At 35.5% G+C, this 16075-nt stretch overlaps 1 protein-coding gene across 1 annotated transcript; it reads right to left on the reverse strand.

Moving 5' to 3' along the window:
- Positions 1–5979: 5979 nt before the first annotated feature.
- On the reverse strand, positions 5980–6607 carry LOC124373867 (the record flags this gene model as incomplete). Its single annotated transcript, XM_046832186.1, has 2 exons — positions 6370–6607; positions 5980–6145 (listed from the first exon to the last, which is right to left on the reverse strand). Coding segments are annotated over exons 1-2 (319 nt in total), but the record flags the coding sequence as incomplete, so codon positions are not given.
- Positions 6608–16075: the final 9468 nt, after the last annotated feature.

Here is a 16075-nt window from a genome sequence, read left to right on the forward strand (position 1 = left end):
GGCATTTATCCCGACGCAATTTTCCCAGGAAACATCAAATTCCCCCACCCCACTCCCATGGTTAAACTGCCCCCTAATTTACAGTTCCCCCCTCATGAGCGGATAATTAAATGGTATTCCTTCAAACGATGCACTTCAATGATTTCATCGAGTCCTTCTAAAACATCTTGTAACCAGTACGCTTTTATGTCTTGTGATAATCCCCCGTCAAGGAAGGTCCAGATAAGCTTCCTTTAAACAAATATTATCGCTCACAACCGCTTAATGGACCAACTAGTGACGCTTCAGACACAACCTTTAACACTACGAAAGAAAAGACGAATGGACAATTATTCAGGAATTTACCAAAAACTCATTTAGTAAAGTGAATCACCCCCAACCCACAACCACAACCCCCCCCCCCCACACCACACCCCCCAAACCCCCACAAAACCCCCACACACCACCACAACCCCCACCCCAACCACCCCCACCCAACCACACCAACCCCCCCCCCCCCCCCCCCCCCCCCCCCCCCCCCCCCCCCCCCCCCCCCCCCCCCCCCCCCTCTATACCCTAAGTTTGAAGGAAATATTATTGAAGTTGTGCCTCTATAATTGTCCAATTTCTAGCAATAAACTGATGAGTGATATGTTCCCCCCCCGCTGCCCCTACAAGTAACCCCCCCAAATGAAGGCTTTGAAAATATACTCCTAATTCAGTTTTACTTTTAGGACAAATGAAATGCAATGGCTCTTTCATTCAAGTCGGTGTTATATTTCTAGTGGATCCCTCCCCATCCGCCCACCCCCCCGACGCTCATCTTACCCTCCTCCCCCCATGTGAATTTCTTAATTTGGAAGGTTACTCGTGCCCAACTAGATGATGGAAGTCCCTGAATTAAGTAAATACAGCATAAGAAAAACCTCGTAATTTAATCATCTCTGACATAGTCAAACTGAAAGATTATACGTATTCACAAGGTTATTCTTATTCTTTACTGAAACTGTTGTACAATTCTCGTGAGTCCCGCTTAGTGATTGAACAATAAAATAAATTACTAGGTTATCTCGTGCAGATAAACATTCCTATATGCATTTCTTAACAATCTATGGATGGACTTCAGATATTTCTATTTAAATCCGCCCATGAATTAATGATTCCCCATAAGTCCTCCGAACTGTGAGTAAGATCAATCAAATCAAACTAAACTCTATTAAATCTGTATTCTTTTTATACTAGACACTGAAAAACACCATTGAACATACACGATTTCCCGCATAATTTAATACTAACGGGTAGAGATATCATAGTTGGTGTGTCATTAGGCCATTCTCTCAGGGTTTGCATGTACCACAAGTGGAGGGCGACCTCCCTAAATCACAGGAAGTCCCACAGGGAACAGTTACACCTTGTTATCACGATGGTGGTAAGTATTGGCACCTACAGCTAGGATCTGAGACCTCGAACGCCAAGGGCAAACATGGTCATGGAGCCGGTTCAGGTACTATTCCTTTTGAGGCGCTTGGACTGCGAGCGTGACCACCTACTCCACATTTCCAATCATTAGGCTCACAACAATCTATTGAGTAGATTTTGCCACAATTGTAAAAACGTATTTTATTGAGAAGGTACCTCAATCCAAATTCATAAAGATGGGACTATAACGTTAAACAATAAGTAACTTCCCCAACACCCCCCCCCCCCCCCCCCCCCCCCCCCCCCCCTACCCCCACACACCTACACCCCCCAAACAGCCCCACCCTTAATAATGAAGATAACGTTCAAACAAAAAGTGAATTATTTAATAATATTGGGTTTGATAGTAAGTTTTTTACCCTATTTCCAATGATTTTAGGAGGGGGGGTTCGAGGAGAGTCAACTTCTATACAATCGTTAAATAGTAAGGTTCCCCACTTCATTATACTCAGAATCCACTGGAAGAATATACAAACACTCGAAGTCCCCAAGTCACACCCCAACACAACGAAACAAAATCCCATTCCGGCACCCACCACCCAGACAAAAAAAACAAAAACCTCACTCACACAACACAACAATCCCCAAACCCACCTCGCAAACAAAAAAACAACAAAAAAACACAAAAAAAAAAAAAACCAAAAAACAAAACCCCCCCCCCAAGACCCCCCCCCCCCCCCCCCCCCACCGCCCCCCTCCCCCCCCCCTTGCCCCCATCCAACCCTGTCCATCTTGTTCCTATAATAATTTCCTCGGTTCTTAAGAATCTCGGTCTTTCTTGATTCAGTCAACCCTCATGTTCTTCCCAAAACAAAAAACCTTGTCTCCAAAAAAGTTTGATAAAATTCTTTTGGGAGACGTGTTATGCTTACTAATGTTTAGTGTTAAGTGTTGCATCCAAACTTTTTCCCTCTTTATTTAAAAATTATTACGTTTAAAATTAGCATTTGCTGTTCGTTTTTCTCTGTACTTATTAATTATACACAGTTTTGCCCAGTATAACATTTTATACAAGATGTATGTATCTTTTTCTTGGTGAAATAACAACAATTTTTGCTGCCCAAATGTGAAAAATGTGTTTGTTTTTTCACTCCATTTTTGGCCATGCTTATATAAAACATTTGCATATGTTCATGAATCACCCTGCATAAGCCAAATAAATTGACTGACTGAAGTTTTACATTTTTTTCAAAAACTACAAGGCTTTGGACGATGAAACTTTGGCACAATATACTTTGTATGCTCTAGATGCTTAATAGGTAAGGATTTTGGGAAATTCAGCTTGTATGTTAAAATACTAAAAATAAATTGATGTGCATGTTTTGCTTACCTCGATGTTATGAAGGGACTGACTGGCCTACTATCTCTTACAATATTTCTCAAGCCACACACTACTTCGGAAGCAGACATTTTCCACATATAGTATTTTAAAGGTGCATTTCTGTGAAATCCGTAGTTATTATAAACATTCTCGCTCCTTGATTTACTGAAGAGGTTGTTTTTAATTTTGAATACGAAATAATTGCGTTATGTGAGGAGATTAATTACTCCTAGTATAGTAAAATTTTATATTTGCGCGTAAACATTAGAGTACACCTTTACATTGTCCTATTAGCTTAATGAATAGTCTGAAACAGGCCCGTAGCTAGGCCCTTGGAGGCCCCGGGGCAGAAAGTCCATTCGGGGCCCCCCTTTGTTATATATTTCGCACTTTTTTTAATTAATAGATATAAGCATACAGTAATTGGATCTTTAGGCTTAGAATTTATGTGCATTTTTTTATTATTATCCTATTATTATTATTATTATTACCTTTTTTTCTTATTAAATCTATAATACTTAATTGTTTGCTTTAAACTATGTTTACAAATTTCTACGGTAAGTCATAAACTGGTTAATGATTTTATATGCAAATTTGTATGACTCCTGGCCCTGGTGCCATTAGTTTGGTTTTTAGAGCCATTATTTTTTCAGCTTACCATTTGTGATTGGTATTCTATTTATAGTGCTGAAAGGAAAATGAAAAAACATAATTATTTTTTCAAATTTTAATTCACAATAGATAATAAATAAATAAAGACATAAGTGCTGATGTCTTAAAACTTTTTAGTCTCTTCTTAGGCCTACATCCAAGCAATGTAGTTGTTTAGTAGATAAACATACAAGTAATATCATTAATTATGTAATACCTTTGAAATACACAATAAATTGTATATTTATTTATGGTGTTTTATGGTAATACTGGTAATACCCATTAATTATTTATGATCAATGGTGGTAATACCCACTCATTCTCAAGTTTAAAATTGCCCAACTAGTTTGATAGTGAGAATGCAAACTGAACTTACTAAAAAGACTTTTCTTCTTGACTTGACACTAGCAAAAACATCAATAATTCGGTCAAAATCCTATTTTTCGGGCTCTGTCATTTTCAATAGACAAAAGAGCCAAATCAGTGAGACGTTTGTTGGGACATGGAGCTTCGCAGGTAGTTTTTTGATGAGTTTTTAAATTTTGAGAATGATCTCTCTGCTTTGGCTACTGTCGACAGGGACTGTGAGGTACATAAAGCATGCTGTTAGTACATCCGGGTAGGTTGATGCTAGGGAACTGTTTTTCAATGAGTAGGAGATTTGCAACTTCTTTTACTTTTTTGAAAATCCTTTTAATTTGGATTGGAAAAGCATTCCTTACTGATAAAATCTGAGCTTTGAACAAATGGCGTTACATCATCTGAAAATCTGCTTACAAAATTATCAGCTTCACAATGCAGTTCTTCATCTGAACATGAGGCCAGGAAAGAAGGGTGAACAATTTTATAGGCATCAATCACTTGCTTCAATGCCTTTTAAAACGGTTGTCAATTTTTTGACACTATAGTATCAAACCATTGGGAAGAATATTGTCACTCTGAAATTGCTTTTAGGATCTGTCAGTCTTTGGTCTTCACAAAGTTCATCAAAGTGCTTTTTTTACCTTTCTTGCACGTTGGCCAATAAATTCATGGGTAATCGTAATCCCCCATTTTGAACATACTTCTTCTGCTTCACTACAGACTTCTTCAAAGGACCAACGAAGTTCGGTTACTTTCAATAAAGCATTGCCTAGGAGATCGTACGCTGTCATTAAATCAATAGATTCCGTTTGCAAGGATTTTGAGGCAATGTTTATTTCCCCTAATATTTTGCACTGGACAGTCAAGAGCAAAACAAAACTAAAAAGATTCTAAACCTTTTTTTTGAGCCCCTCAGCTTCATTCCTTTCCTTTGGCATTTGCTTGTCAGGCTTTCATTACATCACCGAACCTTTTCCTTTAAAGCGTACACAGCTTCATATCTCCCTGCCCAACGTGTAGGGTTTAAAGTCTTTAATGTTACCTTGTCTTTAGGAACAGGAGCCTTCGGATTCTCTGTACAACCAGAAACGACTTTTAGTTCTTGCCACCGAACAATGCTGTGGCCAAAAAAACTGTAAATATTTTGCACCGTCTCAAAAAATTGTGCTATTTCTCGATTGCATTCAACGGCATCTTTAAGAACCAGATTCAAATTATGGCTGGCACAGTGAATGAAATAGGCATGGGGTGCAAGTTCTTGGATTCTCTTTTGTACTCCATTATACACACCACTCATGACCGATGCAACCATCGTATCCTTGTCCTCTGCATTTTGTTATGTCAAGGCCTTTTTCTGAAATTGATTTTATGATGACGTCTTCTAGCCCCGAAGCGGTTTGGTCAGTAACTGCTTGTGAAAGATGTAAACGTTTCACAAATTCTCAACTCACAAGGTTTTCCGAGTTGGTCATGGTCAATCTTTACATAGCGAAAAACTTCGCTTAGCTGATCTAATTTACTTACATCTTGTGTTGTGTCGTAAATTATGGAGAAAAAAGGCGCACATCAAAAGCTCTTCTTTAATTCCACTAAGCACTTCACTAGCCATCAGAGAAATAATTTCATTCTGAATTGTTGGACTGAGATAATTACCAGTACCACTTGGCCTTGTAATTAGATCTTCTAGGATAGTGTCATATTTTGACAGCAATTCAATCAATGAATAGAAAATTACCTTTATTTCTATCAAGTGATATGGTCCAAACTGTCTCCACGAAAAGGAAGGTCTGCATGTTGCTCACAGACATAAGGGAGACATCTAAGACCCTCTTTACAAAACTTTCCTTTCCTCCAAAAAATTCTCGCTTCCTTCCTTTCCAAACCTTTTTTCTAGTGCAATCGTCTATTGAGCCATGACGTCGCCATTGCTGCATAATAACCAAGCAGGAAATCCAGGCATGGTGCTGTGAATTCTCATGTGTCTTTATGCGATTCAGACCAAATGTTTCCAGTCCCTTAATCCTGAATCCCATCCTCCCTACCAGGTCCTTTTCTGGGGAAACAACCAGCAAGTGTTTGGCAATTAAACACTCAATCCAATTTGGACGAATAGCACAACCAAGTTCTTTTCAGTTTGAGCCCAGACTTTGACTTCAGGGTAAAATAATTGTCTGAAAAGGACCTACCTTGTTTTCCATCATATGGAAATGGGCCAACTGGTTGATAGGGTTCTAGTCCTAATTCAATAATTCGTTTTTTTTTCACCTCTGGATCGATGATCTGGTCTGGAAAATGGGGTTCTCCGGTGTTTAAACAAGTTTCATTAATTTTATTCGTCCGGCTACATTCCACCTGTAAGTAGATTGCAATGCATTAGTATTTTTTCTTACAAACATGATCATAACAATAGGGACTTACTGTAATTCCATGTTTACATGGAAGTAATACTGTTTTACTTCCATGTAACCATGGAATATTTTATCGTAGGGATTCCATGTTTAGGGCGATAAAACAAGCATATGTTGTTATGTTGAAAAATAAAATATAAGTATTCTGTACTTGGCATGTCTACTTACTTGATCATTTACGCCGATCAGTTCACTGCTTGACGTAGGACTTGTTGGAGGTTTGGCACAATTTTCTTGTTGATGCCCTAGCCCTAGGCATGTTACTTCTTCAATAACTTTCTTCAGCGTTATCTTGAGCTGTAACTTCCTCTTCAATCTCATTTCCTGGGACTGAGGCTGCAATAAAAAATAGCAAGTCAAAATAACATTAAGTTACATATAACATATAATTTAAAGCCAATTTTAATAACATTGTAAAAGATATAATAAAATATATAAAAATATATAAAAAAATATAAAAAGAGTAGATACATGGCCTCATAAATAATGAATGTGCAAGCGAGTGTGGTGCATTTTTTACATCATATTATCACAAAAAGATATAAAATTACTATGATAGATATTCATGCTGTGCTGCTGTGCATGTATAAACAAATAAAATACCTACACAGAAAGAAGTAGAAACCAAAGGAATCATAAAAATCACATAAAAAATTAAATGACCACTACACAATAGTAGGTAATATGTAGCCTATATATGACTAGTGATAAAATTCACAAACAAACATTGCTTATTAGATTAGAATAGATTGCAGTCTGAGTCAGACACAGTGGTCTAAACTCAATCAAACATCCAAACTCTAGTTAAATTTTAACACAGTTAATTTTAACATAGTTAAATTTTAAGATATTAATTATATAGTTATTGGCCAAGCTAATTAATTAGGCCTAAATACCGTATCTAAATTCAAACCACTCACCAATTATTGGTCTAGTTTCAGTACTAGATGTAGATGTGGACATTAGTACTTTTAGTTGTAGTAGCCTAGTACTAGTAGTAGGACATAACCAAGCAGATAGGGTGGAAGAACACTTTGAAGCATCCTCTTCTCTTTTCTTCTTGTCTTGCCTTTTCTTTGCCCCACTTTGATAGCTTCTTTTCATTTTAACAAATACAAGAATAAGAATACAAATTGTATAACACTTTAACACCGTAACAAACGAGTAACGGACGAACGCCAAAACGTCAGTTTTTGGTGTTAGTTTACCATCAACATAACATAACCTTATTCGGGCTGTCTGTCACTAGCTCCACTAGTCGTAAGTCACTCTCACTGTCGTCTGTCAGCTATGGCAGAGGCAGTCGGCAGACGGAGCCGTCTACGTCACGTCGACGTCAGGACGAGTTTATTACTGTTGGGGATGGGGGAGTAAGATGAACTAAAAGTGCAAACTGCATTTCTTTAATTGCGTAACAACTGACAGGCTGATTGATAGTCTGTCTATTTTTGTTACGAAATCTCTGTGAGAACAATATCTGTCCATTATTTTATATTGAAAAGCTATTTAAATATTTTTTTATAAAGACATTTTGATGATTCGATGAAATATCCCTACGACCCTACAGTAATCAATAAATTTCACATAAACTTTAATTTCATTTTCAATTTTTCCACCTTCATTTGGGGGCCCCCCCTGGCCGGGGGCCCCGGGGCAATGCCCCGGTTGCCCCCAGCCTAGCCTACGGGCCTGGTCTGAAACACTTACTTTCAGACATAGAAGACATGAAAGTACAGAAGTTTGGAGGCTGGTATTGTAAAATATTCCGTAAAGCCTTTTACGAGGATTTTCAAGGCCTAAAGAAATTGACAGAAAATATTTATCCGGACGTACACAATTAAAGTTCTAAGAAACTTCTAGGCTTAGGGAATAAATCGACCCTAATTCCTAAAAATGGCTTTGTACCATACATTAATGATTGTTTTATTGGGATAATTCTCCACTTAAGTTAAGAAGTATCAATCCATCGATTCAGAAGTATAACCAGAAGACTGACTACTATCCTGTGAGTTTCTACGTCTTAATTCGCCAGGAATTTTACATCCAATCTGTGTTTTGAAAGCTGGATCTATAATAATGTTGCTACGGAATCTCATACCTCTTCAACTAAGTATTGGCACAAAACTGCAAGTCAAAACCTTGCACCGAAATATCATAGATGCTACCGTATTCACTTGCTGTGGCCGACAGACGACAGTCTCATGATTCTGCAACGTGAGGATCGCACGAAAGATGTCGTATACAGATAAGTTTTAAAACGATAAAGCTACAAATAATAATGACTGACTCAATTATTACAGTATCCAATACACAGTAATAAGTTGGTGAGTAACAAACTAAGTGAAACAAGGTTGTGTTTCGACCCAAAGGCAAAGTTGTATTCTTCTTGCCAGAGTGTTATGTTTGTTAATATTATATTTCAAGATATATTGTAATAATTTTTAATTCCTTTCAGGGACTACTTGAACCTCCGATTGCATAATAGTTTTAAAAATTAGGAAGCTAATGAGTTAACTCAAACGTCCAAATTTTCAAATTTGTGTTTCTCATGGGAATCCTATACAGCATTTGGCACGCCCGACTATTTATGGAACAAGAAAAACTATACCGGATACTGTACTCGTTCTGTAAATCATTTACGCCAAAAAAAGATTTCCGAATCCGTCTTTATGAAAACTGGAAGAGGAAAAAACAAAACCTGTTGATTATAGTATGTAATAAAGAATACCCCATCATACAGTCAAAGTAAAAAACTCAATAATTCATAGTATTCAAGAACACTCGAACTCTAGGGCACACCTTTATCGGAATTGTTGACACTGGGCCAATGTCCAACTCTGAGTGGCATACGAATGCGCCGAATGTCATTGAAAGTCATAGACCACTAAAATTACAGCCAGCACTTCCCATGATGGCCACGTGCTCGTGATGACAGCAAAGCGCCGGAAGTCCAGACACAACCTTGGCCAGCTACAGTTACACACAGGAAAACTGTTATCATGACAGAAATTAATCTTTTATATGATGTTGTTAGAGTAATTTTACTGCTTAAATACTTATGCTACAAGTTAAGTTAGACGACATTAGAGTCCTACAAGATGAAGAATTTCAACCAATAGGTTCCTACGAGTAGCCAAGAGGCCCCGAAAGTTGTTTATATTAGTTGTATTAGTTGAACAAGAAACAGAAACATCTCATTTTTTTACAGACAAGCGCGCTCAATCTCCAGGAGGAGGGACTGTAACGTGATTACTTTTGTGCTTAGGTTATCTGTTTGTATTTTGTTACCAGTTCTCATTATAATTACTGAATTACTCATATCTGCAATAAAAAAAATATGATATGGAGTTTCAAAGTTGCATATCAACAGAGACCATATTAATATTCCTGGAAATTTCAATGATATTTCCCATCTTTTAGCCTATCTGTAAAGTATTTATATAGTCATTTGTTTATAAATACTTCAGTAGCTAAGAATCAAACTTTAAAAGACAGTTTACAATAAAACCTCAAGTTCTGACGATTCCTTTGCGACTGAAACGGGAAAAGGTTTACCTGTGACCACACACATAGTTCAGGCTTGCGTGGTAGGAGTCGCATCCTGTCTAGATCCTGTATTACACCTATCAACGGGCACAATCTCAGTCATGTCACATTGGGAGAAGTGGAAGCTAACTGTTCCAACCTCTTCCAGTCAAAGTGAGCAGGAGAGACAATGTATTACTCAATGTAAGTTGATTGTTTTCACTTCACTAAAACCTTTAAAATTAAAGGAGCCCACCCACTCCAACAGCCATCTTCCGCAATAACTAGGCCTGTAGATCAACCCTTTTACCCAAATATCTCAACCTTTGCGGTTAATTATGTGTAAAATAAACATGCAGTACGTTTTAGTTCGTAATATTTCAAAGGAAAATAAGACATCGAACCACCCTCCTCCACAGTTAGTGCGAACATCTCCGTACGTGACTACCTCTAGCTAACTAAAAGTTCACATGGAAATATAAGGACGCAAGTATAACTTACTCTATTATTTTATATTTTTGGCTCTACTATCTAAGATCGCATTAAAAAACTTTGGCATTAAGCAGTTTTCTCACTATGAAAATCATCTATTATATTACTATTGTGCAAGAGCCACAGTTTATGTACAGTAATCCTGCAATATTAGTCTATCGATATTTTTGGAAGTAGTGGTTGAAATGTGAAGTTTAAAACTGAGTATAATTTTTAAAAAATAAACATTTAACTTTTGACAAGTGTGGTTCAAAGTAAACGAGGCAGAAGTTAAGGCCTTGGCCTTCGCTATAGCAGTGTGTCTGTGTATGTGTGTGGTGAGCGCATGCGTACACACACAAGGACATGCGATGACTTTCAACAGAAGTCTGGGTTTGGTAGATATTTGTGTTAATTGTTCAGCCAAACTACTCCCACACATGGGCAAACATCCTGTTTCATCTAGTCACTATAACACATGTCATTCTGTCAAAAGTAACCACTATTTCTCTTTGGAGTGTGGAATGACTAAATTGGTATTTCGAGTACGTTTTGCACGATGTTAACAACCAATAGATGCCAATCTTTGTTTATTTTTAGCTCCTTATTTAATTATTGTTTTAAGATGTAATTATTTGACAGTAATAATGTGAACTGATCTGGAATGAATGGCGGTCGTCAGTTTTATAAAACCAGCTATCTGAATCGACCATGTTTTTAAGATTGTTTGAGGCTTAAGTATTACAATAGGAACTCCTGTGATACCAGATCTCTCAGCAACATTTATTACTGCATAGATAATTGGTTTAAGGTTCATGGCACTCTGGTGAACAGATTGAATTCAGTATTGAATTTCTCCGACATAATTTAGACGAAATCCTCTGTTTCGGATTCTGCATGAAAATCAGAGTAAAATATGGTAGGTACTAATTGATAATTAGGCTATAAATTGATCATACTTAAAACACATTCTTCATTACATTTATGATGAAAGTTTGATATGAACGTATATCCTAAATTTAGTATTAATATCGGCGCGGGCAGTGAATCTTCTCCAGAGGACGGTACCTTCAGGGCAAGACAAAGATAAAGCATGACGGTGTTGGTCACTACGGTATGAGTAAAATTTGATAAATTACGAGTCACACTGACAAAGTTCTTAAAAAGGCAACTCTTTTAAAAATGAGGACAACAGAATGTTTTTAAAAAACGTCCTTTACTCATACCTTCTGAAATGACGTGAATGCATAGTAACGTTTTACGTTGACATGATAAACAACATGTCCTAATTTTTAATTAACAGATCCCAAAAGTACCAGTAATATTACTAACTTTTTTTAGAATTTCATTTCCAAGATTCTAAACATAATAAGAGGAAACTACGTTTTCTGACGATAAAAGTCTACATATTCTTTGTTTTTTTTTTTAACTATATTCCTCCAAAAACTTGTAAAAATATTGGAGAAAAACTTGAGACAAGTCAAATGACAGTGTCCTCAATCCCTTTTGTGTCTGATTTCGGCAGTCCCCTCGTAAAAGATAGTTAATTATTAAATAGAGTAGCTGATTAAATTTTAGTACTCCATATCATAATTATAAATTACCATGTTACCTGTAATCACTAAATCCTGTTTATTGTCTTTCAGCGTTGTCCCCACATGATGTAGATCCTACCCTCTAGAAGAAGAAACTTCAGCATATCAATAATAATTATAATAAAGTTTAATATATTTTCCTATGAGCTTTGTATCCCAAAAATTTACACTGAAATTATTATAATTAGCTCTTCGGAATAATCTATTCCATATGTTTTTATAATACAGCATATTAACTATAACTTAATGGTGATTAATCGGACATTGGCATTCCATAAGTTTTAAAGAAATCAGTGAAATTAAAATTATTTTCAGAAGATGGTAAATGTATTAAGTGACCCAGGGCGTTTTAAAAAATAAGAATATTGAAATAGATCAAAATTTTGTATTTAAGGTCCAAACAACAAAACATTTTTTAAAAATGTATTTAAAATACTGAAAAAATAATGACACTTAAACATGTGTTGTAATACTAATGTTAACGCATCCTGGAATCCGCTTACGAAATAATATTTCGCCATTTATTAAGAGAACACGATTTAAATTTATAAATTATTTACGTAAATCAATGCCCATAACAATGAGTTTACAGGCACTGTTTCATTTCAAAAGTGACCTAAGTCAGTGAGAAAAGTAATAAAGGTTTAGTTTCATTAGAGGATGGGTAAAAATTGAAGAATATCATTTCAAGGAATTTCGCATTCTATAATTCCGCCTACTATACACACGGGGTAAGAATATAAAGCAAATGAAAAATGTTCTTACTTAAATTAGGGTATTAATATTCAGAATATTACATGGAGTATTTTCTAAAAAATCACATTATGTTAATTACATTTTCATTTGCATCACTGTACAAGTAGAGGATGTTGTTACCCATTGCGCGTGCCTGATCCAAAATAACACGTTATTACTTCTCCGTTGATAAATGACCCGGGCTTCGTTGTATTACAAGCTTCTACAGTAAGAGACCAGGTTATAGACCTAAATGTATACACGAACAGTTGAATTACTCTCGTGCGTCTAATGCACTTGTGGTGTAATACGTTTATTTTCCCTGAAAAGTGTAAGACAGGAAAAATAATGTTGTAAAAGATTTTTTCTATCCCCTTCGTAGGTGGTCGTAAATTCATCTTGAACTGGGTTAACTGGAATAGATAGAATGTGCGAAAATGACTTTTCCCGACTTTTCAGCCTCATTGTTTCTCATTGTGATAGAACGTTCAGGATCTACGAAGAGAAAATTGTAGGGCTCATAATACCGCATTAACTTATATCTTTTTCCTTATTAGATACATACTAGTTTGCCCCCTGTTTGGAGTAAGTGTGTGCGTAAATAATACATATGTACACACACTGATGTTTATATAATACATAGATTTATTATTAAGTTATAACTAATTAATTAAGTTGTGTGATAATGATCGTCGATTTGAGAAATAGGTTACGTTATTACTACGTACCTTAACATTCAACAACTTTACTAGATTTATAGAAAAAGGTTACTGAATAAACTTTATCATTTCCAAAATAATTAGACCAATAAAAATAACTAAAAACGTAACACTGTCACGTTTAATGGGTGACCGGGTGTTGAGGATATCAAACGCACTGAGAACATAGGAGTACAGGGTTTGGGAAAGCTAACGCACATCCCGGGCCAAGGTTTAAAATCCAATTTTTAACATCTGTGACCAATAATGTCCTTTATAAATATCAAAACTATTCGATTAATACGGGCCAAAAAATTATATTTGTATAATATAGACTAGTCCTGCTTTAATGAAACTCATATGAAATATTTAAAAAAACGAAAGTTTACTTAAATCAATTAATTTTACTTTCAAATGTTACCCATGTTAACCCGATTACCTATGTAACCTGGACACTACAAATCCGGTTCACGGCATCCGTGAATCCGTTCAGATGAGATTATTTTGCAGGAAACTCTGAGATTCTTCCAATTATACTGCTTATAATAAGCATGTTGAAGTGTTTGTTTTGGTGTCAAATATACAAAACCAACTGACTTTAAGTAAAACAGAATTTCAGACATTTGGCGGTTTTGAAATAATGTTCTTACTATTATAATGTCTTCTAACCCTTGAAGAGCAATACCCAAGAATCCAGTTATAATTAGAAAAATTATTCATCTTCAATAATAAACTCCAAAGCCAAAAAACTCCAGTCAAAACAAAAAAAACTTTGTTTTTGTATAATACGACAACCATGTCCAATTGTCAACGTTGGGCCGCTCACCCTAAAATAATCTTTTAATTTAATTTTGATCTTTAATAAAAATGATTTATTTAACAAAGAAGTGGTAAAAACTTGAAAAAAGTGTTCACCGTACCTTTACTGGGATCAAAACATTTGGTTTCTGTAAAAGTTTGTGTGTGTGTAAATGTAACGCTCAGGCAAATTATATTTTCCCCAGAAGAACATAGTTGTAATAATTTCATATAGTTAACAACTTTTATATCCCGGTGTGTCCTTGATAATGAACAAACATTAGTTATATAAAATATAAATATATTTTCCAAGTTAATTAAAACTAAATTAAGTATATGAACATAATACTGATTTTATGTTACTTGAAGTAGTAAAATAATAGAAAAACTAGATCTATTACCTGACAGATAGGATATCACGTGATAGACGAACACGGAACCCCGGGGAGTGGTGACGGAATCGAACACCTGCGTCAACAGAGCTGAGGAGCTAAAAGTGAAAGTGAGAGTGGGGCTTGTCCCTGTTACTTAGCAACGGGCAATGTTGTTGAGCTGTCCCCCCTCCCCCTCACCACCTTTCCACCAACCCCTCAGTGTGTAAATTGACAGTTATGATCCTTTGTAGTTCAATTCACAATTGGGTCCAACTGCAGGATCGTGATGTGACAATAGAAAAGCAAAACAATAACTTATTAATTCTGTTGTATGCTTCGAGTTTATAATCCTCTCTAGTACAGTGGCTACGCTACGCGCGCTGGGAACAGTCTATGTATGTGGTTTGAATAGCGATTCAACACCACTTTAACTATTTTAGGACAAATTGTTGGACAAACCCTAAAGTCAAGTCCCTAGCTTCCTTAATGAAAGCACTTGTAATTTAATACAATGGATTCCTACGATACTTTTCAAACGGAAGTAGACTTATATCACATATATCAGGTATATATTCTTCATTGTTCTTGAAAAAAACCCACAATTAATAAAAAATTAATGAATGTTTAAAACAAAGTTTTTCCATCAGTTATTAAAGATAAATATAATTTTGTAATTTTCGGACAAAAGCAATAAAATTAAAAAGAAGAGGAATGTTTTATCTTATATTTAGATCGTACCGGTTTGTATAGAGTTTAGAAATTAAGCGCTGAATGATTTAAACATTTTCTGACATTTTATTAGATTTAAATTAGATTCAGTTGATGGTTCATGGTTAGGAATTAATAAATATCCTTAATTCTTTAAAGCCTTGGAGACAAATTTTTCGATTTGCCAATAATTTTGGTTATATTTAAATCGCATGATGCAGCTAATAGTTTTCCTCAGAATTGAGTTGTGAACCAATATCAAACCAATGATGTTAATTTCTATAATTTGCGATTCAATTGTTTATTGACATTGAATCTCGGTTATTATCATTTATACAAAATTTAAAGAATGTAAACCAAAGGATTTAGCGCTATTCAACTTTATAAAAGAGTATTGGTTTTGCCAATATAATTTTTTACAGACATTAAACTTAACATAAGCTACATACTTTGGACTGAGATAACCTTACTATAATAGTCATAAAGCGTCTACTTCCGCGCTGATATTCCATTTTGGGAATAAGTATAATTTCACTTTTTAGAATTGTCCCAATTTACATATAAAATTTTAAAGATTAGTAGTTAAGTTAGTTCTTAAAAGGAAACGTATGTCTACTTTGTTGAACCACGCGGCCGCTGCCCCTAATTTGTATCCCCTCAGTAATAATTTTTTGAATGAATGAATACCTGTAAAACCTTACAAAATACATTATACGCCTATGCTCTTGCCTCCCGATCCCTGTTCACTATATGTCACTACATCTTCCTATTACCTTGATTCAGTCTAGGATGTTATAGTTAATATCCATATTCCATAAGCTTTTTTTGTTGAAAAGTAAAAATTCATGGATAAATTGAAAAACGAAGTAAAATTAATTAATTTCGGAGACAAAATCTTTATGTATAAAGTTTACTTTCAATATTCTTAAAGCTGTTTTATGTAAAATCTTTATTATACAAAATTAATCAA

Source organism: Homalodisca vitripennis, unplaced genomic scaffold, assembly GCF_021130785.1.
Source record: "Homalodisca vitripennis isolate AUS2020 unplaced genomic scaffold, UT_GWSS_2.1 ScUCBcl_6584;HRSCAF=13867, whole genome shotgun sequence".
Classification (NCBI taxonomy): Eukaryota; Metazoa; Arthropoda; class Insecta; order Hemiptera; family Cicadellidae; genus Homalodisca; species Homalodisca vitripennis.